At 35.1% G+C, this 25,990-nt stretch overlaps 1 protein-coding gene across 1 annotated transcript in view; it reads right to left on the reverse strand.

Annotated features, from left to right (window-relative positions):
• Positions 1 to 25,990, reverse strand: part of mino (glycerol-3-phosphate acyltransferase mino) — a 61,118-nt gene that overhangs the window by 29,189 nt on the left and 5,939 nt on the right. Inside the window, exons 3-4 of the mRNA XM_073078190.1 lie at positions 15,294 to 15,435; positions 11,058 to 11,171 (exon numbers count right to left, since the gene is read on the reverse strand). Coding sequence (XP_072934291.1) covers positions 11,058 to 11,171; positions 15,294 to 15,435 — 256 coding nt within the window. The remainder of the gene's footprint in view (positions 1 to 11,057; positions 11,172 to 15,293; positions 15,436 to 25,990) is intronic.

A 25,990-nucleotide genomic window follows, 5' to 3' on the forward strand; every position in this document is an offset into this window, starting at 1 on the left:
ATGCAGTAGTGTGTACGGTGTGGCGACGCGTAGCCATGCGCAATAACTATTACCGAAGTCACGATTAAACGAATTAAGTAGTCACGATTTGAAATAAATTCGTAATTTTTTGTATTTAATGAAAATAAATGTTTATTCAATAAATAGTCATCGTTATCTGGAAAAAAATCGTAATATTTTATTTTATCATTATGACATATTTAGTTCCTATCACAAATGTTGTTTTCTGCATATTACTTTTACAAAATAATGTCGATGTTTCACATCTGCCAGACGTCCCGTGACGGCTCACATTTTTTTTTATTTATTTAAACTTTATTGTAAACCTATTTGTTACAAAGGGCGAACGTAATGCCTAGTGGCATTCTCTACCAGTTAACCCTTGCTGAGGAAGAAATGTTTTGTGGTGGGTGATACATAAAAATAACTAATAAAACAAATGCATATATTGTTAGGGCAACAAATGCAAATATTGTTAGAAAATAAATAGCCGAGCACACCGTTGGTTAAAAACTTAAATTAGATTAAAAAATACTCATGCATAGTAGTTTGCTTCGAGAATTAAAAACTGGTAGGTAACTACAAATAATAGCCAATAGCAAAGTATGCTTAGATTTAAGATAACATGCTGAGATTAAAGTCCAACTTATTTCTTTAACGTCATCAGTGACTTGTTTAAATTTATTAAAACTACAATGGTCCTCCCAATGTTCATATTACTGACTGACTCACCGATTACCATACTTCATAACATAATTTAAAATCTCTAAATAAGCTTTAAGCACCAAGTTACTTGTGTGTGGGATCCGAGTGGGTTCATTGTACGAAATTGCGATTCGCATAGGCGGCTGTATAACGGTACTAGAATTACTGAAGATCTTACCAACTTAGCTATGAAATTTCGTATTGTAATTTGTAACACATGAATGTTTTGCAAATTTTAATAAATCAACATTAAGTATTGTTTGGGGTCTATGAACCTCATGTTCGTTTTCATTATGTAAAATAAAACAATCGTGAAAAATATAGATTATATCTACGTCATTTTTTGTTGTATTCCAATTTTATCTCCGGATAAAGATAATGAAAATGCGCATTCATTTAGATTAGCCTCCTAAAAAGTTGTTTATTTCAATATCAGTAAGATAAAAATCTATGAATATTTTATTGCAAATTATGGTCACATATTTTTTAGGGTTCCATACCCAAAGGATAAAAACGGAACCTTATTACTAAGAGTCTGCTGTCTGCCCGTTTGTCAGTGTACGTACTTTTTGAAGTACTTATATAGCAGCCCAATGGCTGATATAATAACAAATACTGGAAATTAATAAAAAAACAAAAAGTTTTAGTGGTACGGAACCCTCAGGGAGCAGTTTCGACTTACTTGGCAAATCCAATCGATTATTTTGTAAGTGTTAAAGTTACATGATTTTGAAAGCGAAACTTAAATATGTTGTTTTATATACAACAAAAATGACTCAATGAAACTTGCCCGTCCGATATCTACAACATAAATAACAACAATAAAACTGGACCAACAACTTCCAAATCGGCTAACTGGTATTGAGTTCGAAGCATGTATCGCTTACAATTATATAACAGATAATATACATATAACAGCTGTTTCGATTAAATATTTTACAGTCGATGAATGAGTCAGATCGGTGGTTGAGTCGATAAATAATCGGTATTTTGTGTAGCATGTTGCATAATATATTTGCTGACTTTGAGAAATATGGCGATGATGTTTGTGGATTTTTTATAGCAATACAGTAGAGACCGCGACTTCGCCCGCGCGTTTTAAAAAAGAATAACATCACATACGTACAAATAACGGAAAATTTGTACCTTAATTGAATTGACAGTGGCGCCATCTGTCGAAAATGTGTCATGCCAATTCAGAAGACTTCGTGGGCTCATGCACTACAACTTTACAAAACATGATCAAATGCATAGTTTACAAGTCTATAAAGGATATACAGACAAACATTCCTTTTTAACCGACTTCCAAAAAGGAGGAGGTTACTCAATTCGACCGTATATAATTTTTTTTTTATGTTTGTTCGGCGATTTTTTCACGATGCCGCGACCGATCGACATGATTCATACACCATTATATGCGGCTAGTTTCACAGGGGGTAGTTAGTTGTTTCTCATATAAGACACGCTGTTTACGCCATTATCAAACGAAATATATTGAGCGCCAACTTCAGAAATATGTATTAAACTAACATTTATTTCAATTATTTTTTACTTTGTAGTGACATAGAAGTCGGTTTTATTTTTTTGTTAATTTTTTTTTTGTATATATAGCTAGATATTGCATAACATAATTTCGTATATATGTTTTTTAAAAATAATACGCCGAGAAAGATAATATACATACAATTTGTATAGTACAATATATGTTACAGAAATAGAAATAGTAAAAGGAACACCTTTATTAAATAATTGGTCAAATGCAAGTTGAACTCGCACTTGAGGGGTTCCGTCCCACATATTCTGTGAGAATTTTAAGTATCATCTATTATGGTTCCAGAAATAGAGCCCTGTGACCGACGGACAGATAGCGGAGTCTCAGTAATACGGTTCCCTTTTTACCCTTTGGTAACGGAACCCTAAGAACGAAGAGCGATGAATAAACGAAATAGATTAAGTCGACGAAATAAATATATTTTAATGTAATTTCACAATATTTTCAATTGGGAAAATACTATTGGAAGTATTTTCAAAAGAAACTTCATGTATGCAATAGTATTGAGCTAGAAGCCGTTGTCAGAGACCAGTCATAGCATTCCATGGAACAATCAATTGTAAAGACTTAATAACGAAAAATTAACATTCGCAAATGCTGCTTTCTTATCTTGCAAATCTTTATCTAGTGTCGTCAAACTATCGAAATTTCCTATTTTTATGTCAAAATATAATAATAGACATTCAGATAAACTAATTATGACAACGAATTAGAGAATATGAACTATTTTATCAACTAGGCCATCACGAACTATTACTATTGATAAAGCATTACCCACAAAATAGTTTCGCTCATAACAACGATAGCTTATAGATATGTATTTTATCGATGACATAACCACCAGCGACCGCGATATCTAACTGTATCGTTATATCTGTTAATATCGTTATAGCGAGCGGTCGATAAACTACAGCATTGACCTTCGTTCAGATATTGCCGAGTAAATAATGGACAATGAATGCCACCTTCATTAGACGAGGTCGATGAACCCCGTCACCGCTTCCTATGCCTTCGGTGTAATAAGGAATTTTATATTCTAGGTCATTGAATATGTACACATATGCTGTACGTTGTATAGCACAGAATGATATGACGATTTCTATTTTTCAAGTCATGGTATGAGTTTTGGCCTCCTAAGCGGATGGTCCAGGGTTCAGCTCCGCCAAGCACCCATAGATTTTCGATGTTATATGCATAATACGAATGAAATATACATGCTACATGCTCGTACTATATATTACTATTGCTATACCTGTAGCATCGTAATGAATACTGAATCTCTATACAAAGACAATATCTTATATCTCAAATATGTGAACTCTACCAATCGGCACATGCGAATGTGGTATAACTCTCTCATTTTAAAAAAAACATCCGTATCTAACCCAGCAATAGAAGTTTGATGATGAAGTTGTCTATTTCAAAAGTTAGTACTATTAGATTGGGATCCTGCTCAAGATTAAATTAAATTAAAATTAAATTGAAACTCCCCCTCTTGTGAACTCACGGTAGACTAATTTGGTCTAATGTGACAAAAGACTTCTCTTTTTTGTCCCACTATTAGTATCTTCGTCTACTTTACCTCAGGTTTGAAGAACTCAAGGTACTGCCCTTGAAAACCTGATTTATTCCAGAATAAACATGCTAAAGGTTGAAACTGACACTAGCTCTTTTTAAGCTTCGCTGGTCACGGACCTGAATTGTTTAATACAGCGGTTCTCAAACCTATTTCATCTTTCGCCTACATTCATTTTTTCTAGTGCCTCTAAAGGGCTGTGAAAAAAACATAAGTTTCTGTAACAATAATCTGACTTTAACACAAGTCAGGAAAAAGAAGGTCCTACTTCTGCCCGGAATAATGAGGAATTTCAAAATAGATTTATTCACCAAAACACAAATCAGTCGCCCCTAAACTGGTTCAATATCTCCCTATTTTCTTTGGACCATTCAACGTCCACGCCCCCAGCGTTATCGCGCACTTTGAGAAACATTGGTTTGTCAGGGCATAGTGAGAAATATTAACAACAATAGCAGGTAATGTAATGAACTTCTTATTAAAAGGCTGCTAGGACATTAACAAAAAAGTTTATGGTTATCACAAAATGTAGCCTTAATGCAACGTTGAGGCACAGACGAATTGACGAGGATAAGGGTATGAAAATAAACTTAATAATACTAGTATTCGGATGTACCACAATTTTGCTCCATTTTATGTAGGGGTGTTTCAGCGCAAATCAAACATTCGTGCATATTCACAGAATTACTTGGCGGATTATACAAAGAAACGGCCCTTTGACCGAATTACACTTGGGATTATCTACATATCATGATCATGATACATGTATACGACAAAAAACACAAGATAATTTTCCATTACAAATAACAATTACTTTTTTATCGGCATGACATGTGTATGTGTATGTGTTTTTTACGGCCGAAAACCTCCAACGGTACAAAAACGTCACTTGATTCATATTTATCTTATCCTATAAGCGAATATAATTAATAAATGTACAAATAATAAATTTAAAATGTATTTGATACATTCATTAGTCGGTGTCATATGTTTATCTGATTGTAAAGTATATGTCACTAATTTAGCCAAGTAGTCGATGTCCGATATTTTACAAAGTCATTATTAATTAAAAGTAATAATAGCACAAAAACAGCTGAGCGTACATATTCGTGTTTGTGCAAAGATAATAATTACGAATATTTGACCAAATCGAGCAATTGAAACATTTAAAACAGACTTTTACATAATATTACAATACTAGTAATACTTACATGATGAAAATATTAATTCTATCAATTTATTTCCATCACTAATAATGAAAATCGCTTTAAAAAAAACACCAACAGACTATGAATCAAAAATGGTTAACTATGTCGTGATTTTTACGACGCACGTTTGTGCGGCATCGCAAAGATGTATGCCATCAAAAACAATGCTTGTAAAAAGATCCAAGTCTCGCCATTCAGTTCTTCTACCGTAAAAAGTTTTGAGATCTATGTAAAACCAAGCCGGTAAATGTATGCAGTCCCTACTTAAGGGACCTTCTGTCTTAAGGTATTATCTCACTATCTAACCTAACAACATCTCATGGGACCATACCAATATTAAAAATCTTTTATGTTCTAAATAAATTAACGTGGCAATCGTACTGCAAGTCACATTGTGTTTTCATCTTATCATATCGCATCACACAGGTAACATTAGTACGATTGCCACGTCGATTTATTTAGAACATAAAAGATTTTTAATATTGGTATGGTCCCATGAGATGTTGTTAGGTTAGATAGTGAGATAATACCTTAAGACAGAAGGTCCCTTAAGTAGGGACTGCATACATTTACCGGCTTGGTTTTACATAGATCTCAAAACTTTTTACGGTAGAAGAACTGAATGGCGAGACTTGGATCTTTTTACAAGCATTGTTTTTGATGGCATCTCATTCCTTTTTGTAGATATTTCTACTCTTTTCCTTTCCGGTACCTTCTACTAGTTGAATCTCAACAACAGATTTTTTAAAGCCAATTAAATTTTTGTAGTTAGTCTTTGTAGTTATGTAAATAATCTTGCCATTCATCATCACTTTCATTCGAACATGACAATAAATTAAATCAAAAAAAGTTACTATTTTGACAACTGAAATTATTCCCATTGTCCTCAGGAAAAAACATCTCTACTGATTGTGATTTATTTATTTATTTATTTATAGTGATTTAACGTGTCTTCGTATTAAATAATCGACATCCCTTACTTTCTTCTGAATATCCGACAAAAATCATTGGTAATCTTTCACTGACTTCGTCGGACTCCGGTTTTTTATATAAACCACAGTATTTACTGCTCTTGCTCAAATTCGGTTCAATTTATAATATACTTCTGACTTCTGAAATGAAATTAAATGAAATGTTTATTTAATAATGATAACATTCGTTTTAAACTTCTCGCATTTACAATAATAGTTCTGTTAGCTGTTTCAACCACAACAATTTGTTTAGGGGTATATAGCATCGCCTTCTGATGTAGAATTCCATTTGTTGATAAGAAAATATTGAAAGCTCTATTACAAAATTTCGTTCATCCATCTGATCTCATACCTACATTTGTTCGACTTGCTAGTTCCCATTTCAACACTTTATATTTTTGAAATTTCGTAAATACTCACTCTTATATTTGAGAAAATAAACATGTGTCATTCGTGAATAATAGTCGATAAATAATAACATGTACCTTGAACCGTTGAGTGAAGTAGCTTCCATGGGACCACATGAATCTGTATGTACGATCTCCAGTATATCGTTCGTTCGCGTTCAGAGGTTTGGAAATGGTTTCTTACTAGTCGTCATATCCGTCGTAATGTTCACATCATCAAGCCCGGTCATAATATTCTTATATTCCGGATTAATATGGGCTAGTCTTCTATGCCAATATTTATTTGACATTGTCAAATATCATATCGGTGATTTGACAAATTGTTTAAATTTATATATACCATGTACGTTGTGGCCAGTTGCGATGATGTTATCCATAGAGTTACTAATAGTGCAACCGTTTTTCAAGAAATTAACAGTAAATCCTTTTTCAATAAGTTTACTCACCGCTAACAAATTCATACTAAAATTATTAGTCTGCATTTGTCTTTTGCATTCAACTGTAGTTATTTTTAGAATTATTATTTGCAGAGTATATTAATAATACATATTTTCAGCTAGACTATATTTTTATTCACTTCTATTTAAAACTTAACTCACCGTACAATATAATTTTATATATAGCTATTATAGATTACAAATAATTTATATTAAAAAGGTTTCTTATAATAGTTTCCACGTTTTTTCCGGGTAGGTATTACCACAAAATAAAAACTAACAGAAGTCAATCTTCATACAAAGTGGGCTGGAGTAACGCACACATAGACACCACTTACCGACTAGTTATCTCGGGGGGACTCGACTCGACTCGTCAGTTCATTTTTACACGCATTTGTAACTGTTTTGTGCAAGCAATGGAGCAAAAAAATACCCTAATTGTGCAATGGACGGTTGTTTAAATTCAACATTAAACTGTGGATTTTCGTTTTTTTTATAGCTATCAATTATCAAGCCACTAGGAGCTGATATTTTTGGTGATCATGGCAAGAATATGTTATAAAGTGGCTATCTAAGCTCGATTTATATAACAGTTTCCTATTTCGAATCACTTGAAATGAATATAACTAAATTTTTGTAATATTGCGTTGAAATGTTAGGTACCTAATATTACGTAAGTTGAAAACATGATTTTTTGTTCGTATATATATTGGTTTGTCTTTAATGCCATTTGGTAGGTTTAGGTCTAAAACGGATAGGGCAAAAGGAATTGTGTAATTAGGGTAATCCTTTTAGAAGTTATTAGGGATTTTCCATTGTGAACATTGTAAATTTTTATATGTAAGCTTATTTTCATAGACATTTATTTATGCGCAATAAGGCCGAAATTTGCCTAAACACTTGTTTCCTTGGAAACAAACTTATTATTATTTTATAATACGGTGACAGTTGCTTTACCTCACGACAGTTATTGTATTTTGTGTATGTTGCCGTTAGATTGTAGAATACGTTAGCATACACATTAACTAGGCAGTCTTAAGATTAGCTAGAAAATATGCAGATTAACTATGTAGTTAAAATTTGAAACATCTTTTCAGACTTGTTCTTAGGACTAAAACACATGCCTTTTTACGACACGACGACGTAGTGTGATACATAGCGACATCGTGCCGCAAAGCGATATTGTTTCGTGAAAATATACAAAGTTTGTCGTAAATTCATGACACGACGACGCATCATAGCATGCATGGGTCGACGTCAAGGGGTAAAAATTGATACAATCTTCGTTTTGTACTTTAGGTAATGGACAAGCTAATCTGCGTTTTAACTGATTTAGGCACATTAGCCGTAACATCTAGTTTTCTTCTTATGACATTTGTCAGAAATTCGGAATGTTTTTGATATTATATAACTTTTTAGGGTTCCATACCCAAAGAGTAAAAACGGAACCCTATTTCTAAGCTGTCCGTTTGTCTGTCTGACATAGAGCTCTATTTCTGGATCCTTAATAGATAGAAACTTAAATTTTTTTACGGCATATTTATAATGGTGGCCGCTTTAACAACAAGTAATAAAAGTAAAAAGAAAAACTTTCAAATAAAGGAGAGTTGCCATACAAAGACCTTCTTTTTCTTTATGAAGAGGAGGAAACCTTCAAAAGGTACTCAACGACGTGGGAGTGACGCCGGGTTATGTGGGACTTTAGCCGCACTAAAATCCTTCGGTGGCCGTCCTCAACGTTTGTCGGAGAACTCCGGGATCTCCGACTGAACGCAACCGAAGTCCTCTAAGCGCGATGCCTCGATCGAGCTCTGCGTTGGGAGAACAGTTTTCGCTCCTCCTAAACTATCCGGTGTTTTTTTTTTTTTTTATAATGTAAGAGTAGCAGACGAGCATGCAGTCCACCTGATGGTAAGTGGCTACTGCCGCCCATGGACATCTGTAATCAACCCCAGATAAGATAAAATATTCCTACCTGAGGTCGGCCACGGATGCGCCGCTACCCCTGAGGACTAAGCTGAAACGCCTCGGAAAAGTCGGTCTCCCTTACCACACCCTTCAACCGGAACACAGCAACTCCTAACACTGCTGTTATTAGGTAGAAATAGGTGTGGCGTTGGTGCCACCGGAGTCGAACCACAAAGGGTTCTATCACCTTCAAACACTTTGTTCACGACGGTATGCGACTACACATACCGCCGTCCTTCCCGCGGACACTTATTGGACGGTTCGAGCTCCCTCTTGCCACTCCCAACTCCGGAAGCCCCCTTTTAGTCGCTTTTTACGACAGGCACGGGATATCGAAGCCCTTTTTTAGTCCAGGAACTACAGGGACAAATATATAAGGACCTGCTATTTTTTGGCGTTTTTCATTTTATCTATTGAACCGTAATAGATGTTACAGTTGAAATGTTCACAATGCATTATATGGCTGCTATAATATCAATTAGTAAAAATAAAAATAAAATAAACAAATGTTTTTGTGGTACGGAACCCTCAGTGTACGAGTTCGATTCGCACTTCACCCATTATTTGAATTGAATTTAAATTGAAGTTGGAATTGAAAACGTCTTTTGTCTCGAGAATAAAAACAATTGACGTCGCCTATAATAGTAGGGGAGCCCAAGACGGGATTTCGAGAGTGACTCGAACGCGGCAGATTAAGATATGGGAGATACCTTACATCCTATAGAGTATCTTAAACTATCCATTTGGGGGGTTCAACCAGGGAAGTCCATCAGACTATTAATAAAAAAATGTATTATCTATAGTAGCTTAATTACATTCTGAAAACAATAAATTTATAATCTGATGATTTGAGGGCGGCGTTAGGGAGTAATAAGGTTGCAAAAAAATCTATACCTGGACATACTCGAGTGCGGTAATTTTTTTAATATAAAGGAAATAATGCTAGAAAATATGCACTATCTGATAGCGCCATTTATTAGCTTGGATCCCTGGAAAGTAATGGTGTATAACAAACTAAAGGAAAAGGCAAATTTTATGGAAAATACATTATTCTTCATACATTCTCATTCTATTTTTTTTTCAAATCGTCAGTATAGAAAACCCCTCCACTAAATCGTCAGATGAAGGGTTATGATAAGTAAAACATCAGTTGGAATTTCCTGTATAATAATCTTATCCTGTATAATAATCTTCGAAGAGTCACTGACAGTCTTTCGAATCGAATCGTCAGTTTTTCGAATGGGCGACTCATCTGAGGTAGCTTCATATCCCCTTTGAAAATCTAATGCGCTGGTTACTTTTTTTTCCATTTTTACCTCTCGTATGACTATCCCAAACCAGCAGATAAACATATTTCCGGCATCAGAGATATATACTCTATCACTAACCTGCCGCGCCTTGAGTATGTCTGACTCTGCTTTTAACATCTTTCGAATCATCTAGACACTATTCCCACGGTGAATCGAAAAATATCACACAACCTTTTCTTCACTCTAACGTGTAATCTACACAATCGTATAGGACCTATCGGCGCTCGAGTTTCTACCCATTTAACATCATCGGCTCCCCTACTACTCTTACATTTCGCGGACAGAAACACAGATTCATTAACGGCAAATGTAACTTTGTCATCCTATATAACTTATATAGGATACAAAGTTATTTAATGTAGTTGGTGTATCTAGATAACTGGACAGAAATTGCAAAATATTTTAGTTTTCCCATGAGTTATATACTAAACACTAATTGTATTCTCAATTTCAACCTTCTATGTCTGCTAGAAGTGCCTTAAAGTTTTGATGATCGGTCAGTCAGTCAGTGAGTGAGTGACAAAATTACGAACTTTGACTACTTGTAATTCTTAAACTACTGGTTCAAATTTAATGAAATTTGAAATATACCGTGTCTACACAATGCTTGCTTGGCTCCTGAAAATTCAAGCTTCTAGCTTCATATGCAACGAAGTTACAGGGGGTCGAAAATGGGCCGAATTGCTTCGAGAAAAGTATGCTACGGCCGTGCCGCTTTTTTTGGCTTTGGCTCGACTTGGCGGAGGCACTGCCGTGCCTCCAGATGAATAAGCCTCATATTTGAATCGCGTGTGTTAATATGGGGCGCGCTGTCTTCGTCCCGATAATATTTACAATTAGCAATTGCGACGCGACTCGTTTCTATATTCGGAGCGGACTAGCAGTTTGGCGCGGACTCTACCTGTTTAATTCAAGGTACTCACTCTGGACAGCGGTGCACACCTGCCGCAGGCGAGGCCAGCAGGAGGCCTGATTTGAGGTCTCGGCGCTGGCACTACGGGACCATCCTTTATCCGGTACAGCGCTGCGTTGCGGGCCTGGTGATGACAAAATTGTATTAAAATATAATATGAAGGTGGTAGAACCCTCTGTGGTTCGACTCCGGCGGCACCACCGCCACATCTATTTTTACCTAATAAGGTGTGGTAAGGGAGACAGACTTTTCCGAGGCGTTCCAGCATAGTCCTCACGGGTAGCGGCGCATCTGTGGCCGACCTCAGGTAGGAATATTTAATCCTATCTGGGGTTGATTACAAATGTCCATGGGAGGCAGTAGCCACTTACCATCAGGTGGGCTGCATGCTCGTCTGCTACTCCTATATTAAAAAAAAAATGTTTAATAAAGACGACTTTCTTCACATTTAGCAGATTACTTATGAGACACGATTCTGATGTATAACTCTATCCAGTTATGCCCTACATGAGTTTATAACGGGTTGTATTATACTTTAACAATATTTTTTATAGGAAACACGTTAAAAGTGATAAAAGCAACAAAATCTACTGTTATCGTAAAACATAATCGTCGATCTATTTTAATGACGTCTGTAACGTAACGTCTGACACATGTGTAACGTAAGGTTGACCAATTTTAGGAAACAGTAAAGTTGGAATTCCTATTTTTCGCCAAGTTTTTTTAGCAATTGCTAAATTGCCAAGACTGTCTACGAGTAGAATTACGTCTAGTGACTTCGCCATACACGAAATAACTACTATAATAGTGGTATAAGTGCTGTCATAACATAGCCGATTAGATCTATTTGATTGATATAGTCTCAGACAGTTTTGAATGCACTTTTCCATTTGGTAACTTTTTTTTTTATAATATAGGAGTAGCAGACGAGCATGCAGTCCACCTGATGGTAAGTGGCTACTGCCGCCCATGGACATCTGCAATCAACCCCAGATAGGATTAGATATACCTACCTGAGGTCGGCCACAGATGCGCCGCTACCCCTGAGGACTAAGCTGGAACGCCTCGGAAAAGTATGTCTCCCTTACCACACCCTTCAAACCGGAACACAGCAGCGCTTAACACTGCTGTTATTGGGCAGAAATAGGTGTGGCGGTGGTGCCGCCGGAGTCGAACCACAAAGGGTTCTACCACCTTTAAAACGTCTATGATCATGACGCATACGATTCAATAGTGAATTGAAAAGTTCTCACAACATACAACTATCTATAACCACGTCTAAATACAGCCTTTATCACACTATCACCGTATCAAGAACCGCTTTCGCGTATAAAAACTGTTATCAAGTGGAAGGAAAGGCTGTAATTTCAAGTGCAATTAAAATTCGAAATCGATTTTATTGCATTTCAATGAAGAGAATCACTTTTTTTTTATTAACTAGAACGACGTGTGAAGACTAAAGGTAAACCCTTCGTGGATTGATACTGTAGCACCATCGCCACACCTATATATTTCTGCTTTATAGCAGCCATGGGAAAAACTGCAGTTTTCTGGTTTGAAGAGTATTGTAAGGAAAATATATACTCAGTCATCAGGTTTAGTAACGCATCTGTAATCAATTTTAAGGAGGTAAAAGTCCTCCCCTTCTCAAAATCTCCTTTCCTAAGAGACCAATGACTGTTGCGGACGATGAACGCTAAGTGCGGGAGCTAAAACCGTCCAGCAACCCCGGGAAAGTTGAAAGTATGTGTGGCCGCATACTCGGGATGAAGCCTTGTCAGGGCGGAACCCAAGACGAGCATCATGTAAGTGGATTTGGTTTCGTTGGAGATCCCGGAGTCCGAATTCCAACTTAGTCTTCTAAGGGTAACAACGCATCTGTGTCCGACCTTATGTAGAAGTCTTTATCTCCGGGATTGATTACCATCTGCAGGCAATAAACACTTACTAGGTAGATTTTGAAGTCTACCTAGTCACTGGTTATTGCCTGCATGTATTTTGAAGTCTCTCGTGAGCTACTTCTATATAATAATAAAACAGATCATTACGAACAAACATACAACAGTATCACGCGTTACATCTACTCCATTTCACAATACATACAACGACATAACCACATGTATTGCGATACGTGGAATCAAATCGCAATGACATAGGGTACAAGAAAGAGGCTGTTATCTGCTTATATTGTATCACATTGCGAAACCTAGCGAACACCGCAGTGTCGAAATAATTACTGTTGATGTTATTTTAGTCAAATTACAGGCGAGGTGGCGTGTCAACCTCGTTGGCAACTTCGTGGGGTAATCTCGTAATGAGCGGTTGATGTAAGTGATACTTATTTAAAATTGTTTTTTTTTGTACAACGTAATTATAGTGCGATTTAGGTAAAAAAATGTAGACGTTGTTATTTTCTAGGGTTGTATTTTTTGTAGCTTGCACGATACCAAATCATAAATAATAAGGTTTTGAAGATTTCAGTCAAATGATAGGTTCTAAGATTCAATTTGACCAGGACTTTTAAAGTCGTGTGTGTCTTACAGGACATCATGGAGTTGTCTTACAGGAAGCAAATATAAAACAGTGCTTTTCATCTGAAAATATTATGCTACAACGTTTCCCACCACCAAAAACCTACCATTAACAGTGTTGTTTATACCAAAACGAGATACCCTACGCAGTTCCATTTGAACAACCCACCGTTTTTCAATTTCTACCAGAGAGTCTTAAATATTCTTGAGGTAACAAGCATTTATGTCATTTACTTATCTTTGAAAATAAGGAAACATGAAATATTATATAATTATTTTTTATGTTATAGTGCTAATCGTATACAAGTACAGATCTATGTCTACAGACATAAACAACACCCAAAAATAAACACAACGTCGCCATACTTTTTGCTCGGAACCGTACTAAACACGCACATCCGTCGGTCCGCGACGACTAAAAAACAATTACAAATTGCTCACTTCGCGTACTGGGTAATGATTCCGCTGATTATGGGAAATAAGATGAAGGTGCACGTGTCCTTCAAACTTGAACCCTTAATGACGTTCTTCGACGGTTTTTGTCTTCTTTTAATGTTTTATTGACTTGGGAATTACATTTCAATGGTCTTGTGTTGTTGTGTGTCTTGTGACGTCTTGTGTTGTTGTGTGTCGTGTTGTGGCTTGTGACCTTAACATTTTAATGATTAAGAAAGTCTCAAACGTTAAAATCAGAACGCCTGTCGGAGGAAGAGTCGAATACAACATAGAAGTTATTTAATATAGCTAGACTTACTGTTACTATAGTATTTTAGTAATGTTATTGATACTTGATCAATCGAAGGGAATATTGTTTTAAATTATAATTAACAGTCATTGTATTGCTATCGTATTAGATGTCGAATCAGAGTAGAGACTTTTAAGAGGTCTCTAGCGGAGTCGAGGTATGTGGCCGCGCGGTGGGGAAACATGGATAAGAACTGATGTGAGTGATCGAGGTGGATCATTGATTTGTTGTGCTTTGGAGCGTGTAGTCACTACCTTGAACCCGCTGCTCAAATCCTTTGTTTGTAACGTAATAGTAATAGTATAGTTACTTTGTAAATCCGAAGTTATAAATGTTAAGAACAATAAATATTGTGATTACTGTGTTTGTGCCTGCATCTACCCTAAGACAACGCCCACAAAACCCATAAATTCTATCAATGATGTCGATGAGAGCCGTCCTTCTCCGACATATATATTATATGCAGCTTAAGGCATGTGTGCGTTTGTAATATCGTGTTGTATTTAGAAGGATAACAAAGGATGGTAGGCAAATTTACTTTTATGTTTCAACTCAGAAATCTATTGTGGTCAGATTTATATTATACTAGTAGTGCCCGGGGCTTCACCCGCGTTTTAACAGTTATAAAAGTAACATGACATACGTATACCTGAAAATTTGCGCCACTGTCAAAAATTAGTATTACCAACTCAGAAACCTTCGTGGGCTCATGCACAAAAACCTTTTCCCACGGACTAAATTGTGAATCTAAACCATTCTCAAGTCCCCTTAAACACACACAACAAATTTCATCAAAATCAGTCCAGTCGTTTAGGAGGAGTTCAGTGACATACACACGCACATAAGAAATATATATATAAAGATGGAGTTGGTTACAGATGTCCAGAGTGTGTACCAGCAGTGACAATCAGGTGGACTGCATGCTCTATGGCTACTTCACTGTTATAAAATAATATTCCGATCAACTCACCGTTATCTCGGCGTCTATTTTGGCATACACGTCGTTCTGGTAGCGGCGGCGCGGGCGCACCGGCCGCCTCAGGGTGCTGGAGTCGCGGCCGCACCACCCCCCCACCCTCTCCCCCACCACCTCCAGCATATCAGCCACACGGCTGAAACAAACACACATTTTGAATTTGACACATTTGAAGGGATAGTCAGCTGACACGTATTTCCACCTGATAAGTTTTTAGTTTTAAGGAGTCTTTCCAGTATTACGTAGATACGAGTAACAAAGGACAATGAGAGGGTTTTTGATTCACGTATTTTTGATGACATAAGAGCCGGGAGTCTGATTGGTAATTACTAATTACGTATTGATTCTATTTCAGATCTCTTTTTGCAAAATTTAGTACGCATTAATTCTAATGTTTACGTAAGCATAGGGGAAGGGAAAGATTATTTTTACTTTTCCTTAGAGGAAGGAGAGGGTTTAAAAATTACTAAAGTTCTGCTTACGTAACACTTGAATGACTCCTAAAGATCGTAGGGGTCATAGGAGACACGTCAAATTATTTCATGTTAGTTAGAATAATCGACATTTCAATTGACACAAAAATGTATTAGAATTCACACATTTAGCCATTAGACAAAGTGGATCCAAGACAAACACGAGAAAATCCCAAAGCTCTGACCTGCACGACCTTCACCCGTGCACGATAATGTGTATTTGGTTTTCGCTGTATCCGCACACACCATTGTTTAAGGTGGTCGAGGTACTTTGCAAACCAAACCATGAATACAATTAATACATGCTTTTCATTAGCGACCTTAATACATGTATGTACTGATTCGTACATCTTCAGGTGCTTTTGACAATTCAAGTTAAAAGATGTTTTGTAAACCATTAGTCTTAATAAATCATGACAAGATAAATGACGACCCGCGTGGCGGAGCGATCACCATACCAGTCTGACGCGCAAAGGGTCCCGGGCTCGATCCCCGGCCAGACTAATATCTAAATGATGAATTTAGATTTCTGTTTCTGGGTCTGGGTGTTTGTGTATTTGTCTATGTGTGTGTCAATGGCACCCACGACACAGGGGATCCTAGTGTGGGGTTGTGAGTGTAGAAAGCGTTTATCTGTACAAATCTTTGTAAACTACATATAAGAGAGATGTATCGAATCTATACTTTTTTGAAGGTTCGATTCCGGAGGCAACACCGCCATACCTATTTTGTCTAATAACAGCAGCATTAAACGCTGCTGTTCCGATTTAACGGATGTGATAAGAGAGATAAATCCAAGGAGTTCCCACTTAGTCTCCAGGTCCTTAGGTAGTAATCTAGTCTTATCTGGGGTTGAATGCAGATGCCCATGGGCGGCAGTAGCCATTTAACATCCTATGAACTATATGCTAACATCAGATGCATTTCTATTTCTGTATCAAAAAGGGATTGTTACTGTATATATTCTAAATCATGCGGTATCCAATGTTTTTTTATGTACAATGTTCGAAGAGCTGGGCTCACCTAACACAACTAAGTAACATTGCTTATCAGGTGGGCTCCAATAACTTTAAAACATTGTAGAGAAGTAAATAAAATTTTTGATTTTGATTTTTTTTAAATATATGCCATCGTACATATTTGTAGCGATTTGTTGCGAAGTAGTTTTAATCTTAACTTAATGTTACAAAATCATCTATCTATTGACGTCGGGAACGCTTCCGACATAATCGGCACATCGTCCCGAAGTCAATAGATTAATCGCCATTGTGATATCATTGGATGTCGCTTTTTTAACCCATCAATTGGACCGAATTGACCCGGACTGTTACGAGGTTAAGCCCTTGTACAAAGGATTGGAGTACTCGTGTCAGATCTAAATAGACATGTCCGCAAGCGCTTAAGGGCGCAAATTGACAGTTATTTAAGGAACCGGTCGCTAACGTAACCATAATATGTCATGTCAGTTGACACATTACATACAGAAACGGGTTTTGTATGGACTTTAACATATATTTACCAAGTCATCGTCGAGAATTATACCATATAATAAAATTAATTTATGCCGAACTTGGCTGACAGATTGCTATATCGATATCGAAGTTGTTAGCTAAACGAACAAACAAACACTTATTTTTTATTTAAACCTATTATTTAGTTAGTAATGTTTATATTTTGTAAATTGAAATAAAAACATACAATAAGAAGAAGTGAAATATAATAAGGGCAATAAATATAATTAGAGATGGGCAGAGGGTTTAAACCCAATGGGTGGATACGGGTTTAAACCGGGTATTTTGGGTGAAATAGGGTTTAAACCCAAATAAACACCCAAACAGCGGGTGTAAACTATTGTCATTCATATTTTTATTTTCTTCGTGTAATATCATTTTTAAAATAATATTGTAAACAATTCACTAAATATGCACTCTAAAAGCCCATATTTCATTTAACTACGCTGTTATAGTCCATTCGGATGTGTTACATTTGGGTTGCATTTTTCGAAGACCCAATTTTATTTTATAGATGTCAATGATTAGTGTAAAGGGCTTAGTGTACAGTTAAATCCTAATTTGTGGAGTCCCAACTGTTGTCCCTCGGCCGCCATCTTGAAAGAAGGGGCACAAAGCGTTTTTACGCTCTACCAGGCAAACTATTTGTCGCACAGAAATTTAGTAAGAACAATTATGGTTTCAAATTGATTTATCTATAATTTTAGTTCTATAACTTTTTGTCGTTAAACCAAAAATAACAAAGATAATAACAATAACTGATTAAACTTTGGGAAGACTTTTTTTTTACTTTTTTCTACTTAATTTACAGAAAATGACATTGAAACATTTTGATAGAGGAGTTTTTATAGTCCGGTCAATTTAGACATAAAAATAGTAATCAAATATCATAAAGCTAAATTTCCGTAGAGACCTTGGGTTTACCATCACAAGTAAAGTTCCAAAAGTCCTCATCGATGTGTGTGTCGGCATTAATTCGGGGTCAAACGTCAAAATTTTCGGGTTTCTGGATTTTTCTCGAAAACGGTAAATTTTATCGAAAAGTACCTTGGACCAAAGTTGTAGCACATAAAATTTTCTATAAAATAATGTTTATATTTTTTTTCTTAAAGCTATAATTATTAAGATATTACGTAAGAATTAGAAGAGAGGTATATTTATGTGTTTTAGTTGTGCGCTATTTGTTTCGTCAAACAAATAATAATTAAAAAGGTAATAAAAATAGATGAACCCCTAAAAATGTAATATTTACAAATGTAAAAACATTAGAAATACAGTAAAAACTTATAGTATATCTATTAAATAAACATTTGAACTGTTTTAAAAGCTTTGTGTAGATTTTATTAACTCATTTTATAAACACCCAAATAAATACCCAGTGGGAGGAAATAAACGGGTATTTATTGGGTTTAAACCTTGCACAGGGTTTAAACCGGGTTCTTTGCCCATCTCTAAATATAATTCAAGCAAAACCTCGAACACCACAAAAAAGTAACATAGGAATGCTCTAAAACTGTTCAGACGAAAATAACAGAAAGGCGCTAATTTGAGCTTTCGTTCGTTAGTCTATTTCTAGGGCTCGCAATAATTGTTACTAGTATTTTTAAGTAAACATAGAAACGAACATGCAATCCACCAAATGTTAAGTGACTACTGCCTAGGTATATACCTATCATATGATAAAGTAGTCTAAATCAAATATTTGAGGGAAAATTTGCACATACGACAATATGATTTGATTTGACATGTCGTGTAGTATTGTATAGTACCGTATCGTAGATACCGACAGTATATTTTATAACACACTCATACATTAAAATAAAACCAACAGTATTTATGACCCAGTCACACTTTTTTTTATTACATACGTCAAAGTATAACTTGCCTACATAAGTACACGTACATTTTTTTGTATACTTCAATGATTACTTGTTTGACAACCCTATTAATATTCTCATCTCCGAACACAGTGTGATCGCGAAACGAGTCCAAAGAACGAGGTGCAAACACGCAATAGTTTTCAATGTCGCGCAAAATCCATTTATATCGGCCCTTACGCACGATGTCTTAATAAAAAATGTGTGAACTTGGCTTCCTGGTTACAAATTTTGCATATTTAGTCGAAAATTAGTCTTACATTATGCACCATGCACGGAATGACACTAAATTTTAAGTCAATATTGCATCATCGACATGACTGTTGGGTTGGATAGTATCCGTTTACAGGTTGAATAACTATTTTACTTGTAAACATATAGTTGAGCTGTGCTGATTATGGGGAAGAACTTGCCCGTTCTTCAAAATCATTATTGTACTCCTATCAATGTGTTTGATTTTCTTAAATTATCCTTTTCTTAAATTCTTATTAAAGACGCGCCACTAGATTTACTTCTTGTTGTATGTTGCACAATTCCCTTAATTAGATTTTTATAACTGAAAAGCCACTACGAACCATCCATCCAAGAAATCACAGATGAAATAGCAAACGAGTATGTAGTCTATCTGTTAATACGTGATCAAGTCCAAAGAATAGGATTGAAGACCTACCAGAGATCGAAAGTTACTTTGGAACTAATTTGGAAATCCAACGTATAAGTTCCTCTTTCCCCATAACCCTCAAAAGAGAAAACAGCAGCATTTGACATTGCCGGTATTATGCAGAAATACTGTGTGATGACGGTGACACTGTAGACAAACTATACATATTACTTAAAACTTTCTACTCAACTTGATATAATTTGTGATGCGCCGTCACCAAGAAGCTATAAACTTTACGAACTGATGATTATTTGACGTAACGGTAATTACTAATCAATGTAACGACCTATCGAGTACGGAACATTCGTTGAACATATTCCTAATGTCGTCTTGAAATAGACTGAACCGCAAACGAGAAGCAACCGCTCGAACAAAACCTATAGCGACGGCCCCTCTTAATGTATTTATAACTGAAGATGTACGACCATGAAAATATTTTCGAGTACTTTTCCTACTGGAATAACTTAGATCTTGTTAGCAACGATTCAGTTGTTCAGGTGTCTGCTTATCTATGGAGAATGTGAGAGTATCGTGCTACTCTCTCACTAATTACAAGTAATTAGGTGAGATAACAATTGAGGTGCTAATGGTCGATATAACGATATGTTCTCCTTTACCATTGTTTGAAATGAAATTGCAACAGTTGCAGTTCACCTAATGTGAAATTACTGTCGCCAAATGCTAAATAGAATAAGAAAACAGTCCGTTATTTAAAGTCTTTCTATTCAATGTTTAATAGGGGATTTTGTTAGAGTAAAATAGAAAGATCGAACAAAATGAGACGATATGGGAAATATTTTTGATTGATGGTTATTGTAGACCTTAACCACAGTATAAGGATAATATACAGTATTTTATCTTCATACAAACGCACGAAACGCAAGCCACGCCTACTCGCCTCGGGCCGGTACTAACTCGGTACACCGAACATTCGTGAATGTGCCACGGTGACGAGCGGGTGATGTGACGGTTTTGTAAGATATTTTGTTGTTTCAAGAATAATATGGCGAAGAAAAGTTATAGATTATATTGTGTTGTTTTTGGTTGCTTCAATTCGTCAATAACACATCCAGATATAAATTTTTTTAAACTGCCTGGAAACTCCGAAAGGTAAGACAATTACAATGATTTTTATGTTAATACTAGATACTTAATCTACTAGGTACTACTACTACTAAATTAGATTAGTTTTTAATTAATACAATTTGATATTTAAAAAAAAATACGTATGATTGTTGTAATTTTGGTTCAGTAGACAGGTGTCAGAGCTTGTTATTTGAGGTTATCCCTCTTCTGAATTAATAGAATAAAACTATTTTTTCGACCAATTTACAACTTTTATTATTCCCGCGCAAAATAAAACTCGAAACTGTTGATAAACGAAGGGCTTGCTTGCACAACGCACGCGTCGTATTTATTCGTCGTCGCGCGGCGCTACAAAGGCTTAGGGCGTGGCTTAGCGGCCTTTCGGCACCCGTTTGTTCGCGCGATATGCCGCCGAGGGACTATTGTGAATGAGGTAATATAAATATTAGAAAATGAAAATTGATCTTAATTTATTTAGATCAATATTTTATTATCGTTGTATTATTTTAAGATCGTCAAAAATAAGAAACTACCATTTGAAAGGTATTTTCTTGATAGGTCAACCTTTGTTTACATTTTGGACACCCAATTATGAATCGGAGTATAGATTATAATTAGAGATGCGCCGAATATTCGTTTGGTATTCGGTTTTCGGCGTATTCGGCATCTTTTTTGCTATTTGTATTCGGCCAAATTATTCGGTTTTGGTGCCGAATATATTCGGTTCGAGTAGGTATGTCTATTTTCGCGTATACACGACATGGTACAGGACTAAAACACAAAACTTCTTATATAAGATTTATGTTATATTTTAAGTCAAAGAAATCCTATGACAAATTTAATAACATAAAGCAATTAAACTTTAAAAACAACATTTATTTTGAAACCTCAAAAGAACATATTTATTACTTACGAGCTGTGCCCCGCGGTTTCACCCGCGTTAAAAGTGTAAATACTCTAAAGTTTTCATGGGATTTAACTTTTTTGCGCTTATCCCTAATTATTTTTCCAAAATTAATGTAGCCTATGTTACTGTCTATAACATCAGCTAATTGCCAGTGAAAGTCCCATCAAAATTAGTACAGCCATTTTAAAGATTAGCCGGAACAAACCAAATTTGAAATAATATTTTTTTCGTTATAAGTACCGTATATACCGTATATTTTATATTTTCCTTTTATGTTATATGCTCTTAGTAAAATGTTGTTATTTTGACTTTACAAACAGACACTTAAATTTTATTTATTTGTATAGATTCTATAGTTAGTATAGTCAACATTTATTTTAAACCTCAAATCAGTATTTCTTTTTACAACTTAAATCAAAGTTTTAATGAACACAGGTAACTGGCAAATTGACAATAATGGACACTATAAAAGAAATATTAGAACCTGTTTACGCGGCAAAACAATGAATTGGTAAACCGAATAATTCGGCCGAATATCCGGTTCGGTAAAAGTTAAACCGAATAATATTTGGTATTCGGTTATTCGCTGAAACCACTATTCGGCGCATCTCTAATTAAAATTATTATTTAATATTGTAATAAAAATTAAACTAAATTTTGCATAATTTATGTTAATTTATAAGCTATCATGTCGAACATATTTCATATTTTATTGTTGTAACTGTCAAGTACCCAATTATAAAAATAGTTTCTATTACGTAATATATACATATTAAAAAACATAACATGCATTTTCATTCAACACTTTCTATATAATTAACTATAGCATTCATTTGTTTAAATAAAAAAATACAACATTTACAATCAAAAAATTAAAAAGAAAGTAAAGTATGCAGATATAATTAAAAACTGTAGGCAGGCAGCCCTAACGCGTTACCGTGCCCAGCGCAACCGTAGGTATCTAATTCAAGGTCAGGGCCGAGTTAAATTACTGTATATCCTTATACTGTGCCTTAACATTATATTTGTCGATCAGAATCAAAAACCGCCACATAATAAAGATATCAAATCGGGGTTGTATTTATTACGCTCTGATCAACCCGATATCAACGATTAATATCATCCCCGTAAACAAAAAATAATGTGCAAATAGAACACAACTGGGAACTAATTTGTTTTAAAAATAAAACACATGTAACTGAATGAAATGTAAATTATTCCAAATTCAATACACTATCTTTTTTGTTTAATGTGATGAAGCACATATTACAAACGTGCTCGTGAACTACTTAGATAAACGCAGTAACGAAGATTATTATAATATCATGTAGGCATAACAAATAATACGGAACAGGTGCAGTATTACTCCATCCATCCATTCATCCATCAGTATAATAGATACAAACGACATACCGTGGAGCAATGGATTGGTATGGAGCCTTTTCCTATATTATGGGAAGAACATGGATCTTTGTACAAATAAGGATGCTATTGAAGGGATATCCTCTAATGCAGTGTGATTATATTTTTGAACTTACACTTCTTTTAGGGAGGTAAAATTAGTGATATTTTCTACACAACCGACAACAAAAATCGACACCATGAAGTTAGCTAGCAAATGTTGCAAGTTTTGTAGAAAAAGCTACCAACAAAGTAACCTTAAATATATTACTTCTTTTAGGTATGATGTGATACGATACGGTGTATCGTGTTGTCTCATTATGTAACATTTTTATTTATTTCATAATAGTTTCACTTCGCGTGTTCACTTTGATAAACGCACTCTTTTGTCTTTTTTCATGAAATACGCCTAAACTTCTTATATGCCTACTGTCATCATTTTTTATAATTTGATTAATTAAAACAAAGTACCTATGGCCATCGCCATTTTTTTCGTAGCTGTGAATGTGGATTAAAAGATGAATTAATAAAGTCTTTATTCCTGAGTCTTATCGATCAGCCGCTTACAAAACCGTATGGGAATAACAATCGACTGTCATTGTTTAAACTAAAACACAATCCACTAACACATCGTATGAACAATGACCGTATGATCCTTTCACAACAGCCTTGTTTCATATATTTGCATAATTACACTATTCCTCACGATCTTATCTGAATAAAGACTTTAATAGGACACGTTTTGACGGTACTTACAAGCAAAACTCATAGAATAAAAATAAAGATATTAAAACTTCGTATTGTGAATGCTTGTAACATACAAAAATGTCTCTATTCCTCGATCATATTAGTCTGAATTGAACAAAAACGACACAACGCTAAAGCATAGCATTTACATATATGTATGTCTTCATATTTTTATTTCTCAGTGACCTGATATTTATGATTGTGTTGCGTCGAATCAGTGAGTTCATAAACATTGTTGTCATACTTCAGCCAATACACACAAAACCTTAATCACTGTGTAATTATATGGCGTTCGGACATCAGAGACGGACAGGGATCTTCATAACTCACTATTCATTATTTTTTTATGGTTATATGCAATGTAAATAGAATGAAATGAAAGGGTTATCTGAAAATACGAAAAAAGGTTATTGCAGACGGTAATGTTCATCGACTATATGTATGTTTGTCTTTCTATTCTTTAGCCCGCAATGCTGCGGGCAATCCAAACGAAACATATTATGCATCGCTGAATTTATCTAAATTGTAGAAGTAACATAAGTTATATTTAAAAGTAGCTGATATATTTATTATCATTACAATTCGCTAGTTGATAACGTTCTGATTATCATTTTAATTCGTGTTTACGGAAAAACAGTTAACATTTTATTTATTTGTTGAGATATAAGTAGTAGATAATGCTCACATCCTCTATGTAACAATTATTCTAACTAGGCAAAAACTTATCACGGCAAATTTAACACGAATTGAAAACAGCGCAAAAATTTTGAACAAAAGAAATACTTAATTCGTTATAAGTTTAAAACTTTTATTAACGACCCGATTGTATAAAGTACAATAGTTAATTATATAAATATTAAAAGTAAATTAATTTATTTTAAAATTTTCTGTCGTATGATTTTTTTTGAAATCGTATGATCAGTGACATCATTGACATAATAAAAAAGATTGTAGAAGACAGTCTATGCTCGTTAGCTACTCCGATTTAATAAAATAATATTAACCACATAACCGTAAGTATTAGAACGCTTGAAGACTAAGTTGGAACACATTTTTCAAACGCTTGCATTACTTGAACGCTTGTACAATAACACTTGAAAAGTTATGATAAACATATTCTGTGCGACTTGGCGGGCGCACTGTCGTGCCCCCACATAATGAAAATATGTATGTCAAATGGAAATAATTATGTAGGTATGTCTGTTTGTTATTGATTAGCTTCTAAATGACTTAAAACGATCGAGTTGATATTCCTACAATTGGTACGTTGTTTAAAGTGTACAAGATTTAGATTTAGATCATCATGACGTAGCCGTCATACTGGTCTTACATATGGTTTCGGGTTCGATCTCCAGCTACTCCAGGTTCTAAGTGGTTAACATCAATTTCTCTTCTGGATCTGGGTATTTACTCATTTGTATCGATGGCACTTACAATACGAGTAGTGCGCTGCTATGAATGGACAAACCCGTGTATTTTTAACACGCTTTTTTTTAAATTTTGCTCAACCATGACCTAAGTACCTCAAGGTTTATGTTTGATTCCAACGCTTCATGCACTTACATAAATGCGCGTTTTATTGGTATTTACTCGTAAGTAGGTTGTATCATCGACGCTATGTCGAACACACATTTGCATATGCTACTGCAAAGAGGGCATGTTATGAGTACTATGGTACGATAGTGGGTCGTCAATGTATATATACCGTATCATATAAACATGCATACATACGTTGCCTTGGCTGCACCGTCTTGCACGAATTTTAAATTTTAAACAAGTAGCCTAAATTATTTAAAAAAATATATCATATCTATACACCCGCGAATTTGCGAAAGTCGCCCCATCATCGGATCAAGAGTTTCGATTTCAAAACATTTATTATAACGATAACAAAATATACTAAAAACAACAATTTAAAAATTTATGGTGTTAAATATTAGTGGTATGGAACCCTCAGTGTTCGAGTTCGTCTCGCACTTGTCCGATTATATTTATTAATATTAAACTTTATAATTATTTACTAATCTA

Source organism: Epargyreus clarus, unplaced genomic scaffold (assembly GCF_041222505.1).
Source record: "Epargyreus clarus isolate Ecla_fem2 unplaced genomic scaffold, WU_Ecla_fem_2.2 ptg000002l, whole genome shotgun sequence".
NCBI lineage: Eukaryota > Metazoa > Arthropoda > Insecta > Lepidoptera > Hesperiidae > Epargyreus > Epargyreus clarus.